This window comes from Gossypium hirsutum, chromosome A07, assembly GCF_007990345.1.
Source record: "Gossypium hirsutum isolate 1008001.06 chromosome A07, Gossypium_hirsutum_v2.1, whole genome shotgun sequence".
NCBI lineage: Eukaryota > Viridiplantae > Streptophyta > Magnoliopsida > Malvales > Malvaceae > Gossypium > Gossypium hirsutum.
In genome coordinates, this window is record NC_053430.1 from 81,469,433 (window position 1) to 81,474,478 (window position 5,046).

Genomic DNA, 5,046 nt, shown 5'->3' on the forward strand with positions numbered 1-5,046 from the left:
TACAATGCTTCATCAGAGTCTCTATTTATAGGCATAAGAAGTATAAAAAAAGTAGGATCTACTTCTAATAACTATTAGAATTTAAAGTATATAAAAAATTTATCTTGATTATGATGGACATCCACTTAATAAAATATTCATAACATTATTATTATTATTATTATTATGGATTTTTTAGAATTTTAATTTTTGTAATGGTTGAACTGATTGAATCAAAGACTAATAGTTTAACCACAAGTCAGAACTATAAAAAATGATAAATTATTTCCACTTTTCTTTTTACACCAAGATAAAATATTAGTTCTTGAACTTGATAGCTTTCTTCACCTTGGTCCTTGAACATTTTTTTATCCGCATTATTTTTTGTAATTGAATTTGGATTTCGTTAAATTATGATGACATGACACTTTAAATTATACTTAGACTTGATCATGGGTTGTGTCACTTGTCCAAGTTCGAATGTCCACTTAAAAAAGTGGACTTGAACAAAAAATAATTCTTTTTTTTAAACGGGCCAGACCTTGGGTAGAATTTTTTTGGCCTGGTCTAGCCCAAATCGTGTCTATATTTTTTTTATATTTTCAATTTGTAGTGAAACATTTATTTTAATATTTTTAGTGTATTTGATGTATTATATTTTTTAAATATGTTTTTATATAAAAAGTAATCTAAAAAAAGTTATTATAGTCGGGCCAGGTAGGGCTCGGGTTTAGCATTTTTAATATGGATCGGGTTTAAATAAATTTTAGGCTCATTTTTCGGGTCGACCGGCCTAGACCTAAAATTCTATATCGGCCCGAGCTCGACTGATGATCAAGTCTAATTATGCCACATCATGACTCAAAAAAAGTATTTTTTTATATTTTTAGATTATATATATTTTTAACTTTCAAACGATGAAATGACAATTTTAGAATTTTATATCATCACACTTAATAAAATCTAAATTTAGTGATCAAATTAGAAAAAATTATCAAATTCTAATTAATTTGAAAAAAAAAATAAAGATCAAATTAAAAAAAAAAGCAGATTTAGGGATTTTCTTTTATCTCTGAATTTTATTTTATTTTAAATTACCTCTTATTTTTTCTAAATGAAAAAAAAAAGTAGTCAACGTTTGAGAGTAGCATATCTACGGTGCTCACATCATCACTTGTAAAAATTTACTTTTTAAAGATTTAAATTGTATATATATTTTTAACTTTTAAATGATGAAGTGTACCATATCATCACATGCAATCAAATTGATAAAATTGGCAAAAAAAATTACTAAATTCCAACTAATATGGACCAAAAAAAATTAGAGACCAAATTTAGGGATTGAATGTTGCTTTATTCTTATTTCTTTTCACTTTCTTGCTCATTTTATTTATTTATTTATTTATTTATTTATTTTAAATTACTTCTTATTTTTTCCAAATGAGGGACAAAAAAAACAGCTACCAACATTTGAGTGTAGCACATCTACTGAATTCATATGTTTTTTTTTTTCGGTCTATGTTTGATATTTGTGATGATTACCCCTTTCAATAAAATTGTTTCTAAATTTGAACTTCATTCTTAGCTTAAAAATGTAATATGCTTTATCAATGCTTCCACATCTCAACATTTGAGAGTAACACATCTACTGTACTCAATACTTTTTTTCAATCTATCTTTGAGATTTATGATTATTCTCTAAATTTAAACTCTATTCTTCTTTTAAAAATGCAATATGCATTATCGATGCTAACAACACGCAATATCATAAAAGAGATGTCAACATTTGAGATGAGCACTCATATGTTCTTTTTACATATATCATATTATATTGAATAGATGTAGTTTCCAATCATCACAAAAATTGAAAGAATGTATATACATTATCAATGAATCATTGTTCTATGAGATCAACCTCAATTGTACAGTCGCCCGTAATGCCATGGAAACTGAGAAACAAAAAATAATAAGTTTTGGTAGGCTATTGGGTTTGAGTGGGATTTGATTCCTTCTTTAGCATTAGTTTCCCTGATTCACTCCTTTTGAAAAGTTTCTCAACCAACTCGTCCCAGTTAGTCCCTCTAGAGCTTAACTCCGGTTCAGCTTTCGGGCTGTCTCCATTATTGGCTTTGGCAGCCTCTGCTTCCATTTCCTTGTTTTCAGTCGGTTCCTCGACTGTGGATACAGCATGAGGGATATTCAAACTGACAGCTCTTTCCAACGCATCTTTGTGTTCGTCCTCAATGGTCTGCAACCTCTCCAGTCTCTGTATTTTTGGGGGAACAGTTATCGTCTCAGATTTGTTCTCCCTCATAATCTGTAGGAACCAACAAGTAAGCCATTGCTGGTAATCCATGATACAACTGAGAAGCTTAAATGTTAAACCCAAACAAAGAACACTTGCCTCCAAAGCCTTTTCTGCTTCCTTTTCGATCCAAATTATTCCATGATCAGATGTTGCATTACATGATAACACAATGTGTTCAAATCTCCCATCGACAGGAATGGCTGTTCTGACTTCTGGAGGAAACCTCCCACATCTGCAGACTCAAATCACATGGTAACTTAACATCAAATATAGAGATAAACTCAACATAATCCAAGATAAAATTGTAAATAATATTGGTAACTTATCATTCAAGGAACAAGTATAGGTAGCGAAATTTTAGAACTCTTCAATAATGAAAATTCTTTTCAATATACGAGTAATATCCATATCCAACACTTATACCCTAGTCCGACTAACATAAAAGTAAACTATGAAATAGCTTCCTAACGTCTAAGTTGTGTGTGTTCAATGTACTTATTCTAGTAACAAGCATCCACATGGTAGCTCAAATTTATCCGAACTTCAATTTATGATATCAATTGATTGCTTCATAAGCAAGGAGTAAAATCTGTGACAGTCTCAATAGCTTTTAGCAATGTCATTGATAATGCATTCACTGACTAAGAGCAACTAAAGAATATAATTTTGACACAGCTTATTTTCTATGTGACAAATAGAAGTAAACTTGAAGGAGAAGAACAAAGGCAAAAACCCTGCAAGGGAAAAGTTTTTTGTATGTTTTCATTTTGCAGGGCAATGAAGTCATCCAAATATACTCAAAATGCGTCGGTCAATGTAAAGATGAAGAAGAAGCAAGAGAGTGAAAATATCGGTACCTGCAAAATTTTCTTTCGACGATATGGTACATCCGTCCAGGTGCGTAAAGTCTTCTTGGATCTTTAAGCTTTCTACCTTCTGGTATGAAGGTATCCCTCAAGCAAACAAGAAATAACAAGCAGGGCAAGCTGTCCAATGCATCAAGACCTAGTTTAAGGTATACTACTACTACTAATAATAATAGAAACAATAAAGCTCTAAGAGAATATCAACGAAAAGATGCAAAACACACAAACTAACCAGAAAATTGACTTGAAGATATCTTCCAAGGGGGTGGCTGTTCTAGGCAAGAAATCATCCTGGAAACCAATTATAATTTCATGCTGATAAGGAGATTGTTGACAATCTAAATTCACTGAATGGAGGTGATTCGGAAATGTCACTAATACCAACTCTTCATTTTTTGTTGAAATATTAGTGTGCTTCCAAATGCATTAGACAAATTTAGAAAGAAAACAATTCTGAGTACAAAAAATAAGTAATCTCACCTGCAACACAATGGAGTGTATAACATCAGCATACTTGACAGCTAAGTTAAGTGACATACACCTGGCGGGCGCCAGCGCATAGCACCTAAGCTTAATTCGGGGAATCCCACCCAATCTATCCCTGTGATTAACCACCAAGACCGTCATCAACGCCGCCACGCCTGACCCCAACGAATGTCCCACGAAAATCATCTGATATTCCCTCCCAGTCTCTTCCCAAACCCTCTTCAACGTCTCACTCTCCACGTTCAACAGCCAAACCGCCGATTTCAACAGCCCGTGATGGACATATCCTCCATCAAACATCTGCATCCCTAGCCTATTATCCAAAAGCAATTTATAATCACTTTCCTTGGCCAAGTTGAGTCCCCTGATTGCCATCACGATTTCCTTCCGGTCATGATCGACGTAGATAAGGTAAGGCGGAGAACGGCCGAGGGTGTCTTCGTAGGTGACGCGTTTCAAGACCCAGTCAGGGTTGAGTCGGTAGCCGCCGTCGGGAGGGAACTGGGGGTTTCTGAGATCAGGTTCGTAGACAGCTAGGATTAAACGACAGACTCTGGGGACAGGTTCGAACTCGTCGGGGGTAGCTAACGGCCAGGTTTCACTGTCGTTTGAACCAACGTAGGTGCAGCGTCTCCATGCCCAACGCGAACAGCCAAGCAAGAGAACGCATTCGACACCGCAAGAGAGTGACATTTATGATCGAATGAGAGAATTGGGTAACAGATTTTTGATAATCTATGGAAACAGAGGTGGGATTGTGAGGAGAGAAAGGAAGGGGAAAGAAAGCACATGGAAACTCAAAAGAAGGCTCGAGACAGCGAGGGTACACAAGTAGGGTAGACGACCATTTTTTATAAATATATTTATTTTAAGGGGAGGGAATCTGGTTTTCAGACATATCCAAGCTGTAGATTTCCTTTATAGTAGCTGTTTCGGTGATTCGGTCCTAAACCGGTTGTCTGTCCTAAAGTCTCAGGGACGGGGACTTTTTGGACATAAAATAATTAATAATGTGGCATCGCCAATATTTTTTTTTCCTGTTTCGGTCGAATTTCACTTTTTTTTTTTGGGTTAATTGTCTAACGTCACATCGTCAATCGAGTGTGTGCCAAACTGGTAAAAGAAATTTCGTTGAAATCATGGATAATAAATTTTGAATTCGACTTTTAAGCAACCTTAATAATTAGTTTATTAAGAAATACAATATATCTTTGGCCAAATATTATTTGATTTATTAACCAAAAAAAAAATTCAAATATAAATCTAGGATGCGAGTCTTTTTGGGTTCATTGTATCATACTTAATTCAATCCATATTTCAAACTTACTATTATATTAATATATTATATTCAAACCATGATTCATGTGAAGCTTGGATTTAAAAAATTATTTTTTTGTTGAAAACTTG

At 33.9% G+C, this 5,046-nt stretch overlaps 1 protein-coding gene across 2 annotated transcripts; it reads right to left on the bottom strand.

Annotated features, from left to right (window-relative positions):
• Nucleotides 1-1,795: 1,795 nt before the first annotated feature.
• Nucleotides 1,796-4,611, bottom strand: LOC107952785 (diacylglycerol lipase-alpha). 2 transcript variants are annotated; one of them, XM_016887961.2, is made up of 5 exons: nucleotides 3,634-4,608; nucleotides 3,386-3,444; nucleotides 3,145-3,273; nucleotides 2,384-2,519; nucleotides 1,796-2,296 (listed from the first exon to the last, which is right to left on the bottom strand). In XM_016887961.2, exons 1-5 carry the CDS (start codon nucleotides 4,330-4,332, stop codon nucleotides 1,961-1,963), a joined length of 1,359 nt encoding a protein of 452 aa, XP_016743450.1. In that variant the 5' UTR covers nucleotides 4,333-4,608; the 3' UTR covers nucleotides 1,796-1,960. The 2 variants fall into 2 exon arrangements, with proteins under 2 accessions (XP_016743450.1, XP_040972858.1); XM_041116924.1 differs by having other exon boundaries at nucleotides 1,796-2,519; nucleotides 3,634-4,611.
• Between the last annotated feature and the right edge of the window lie 435 nt (nucleotides 4,612-5,046).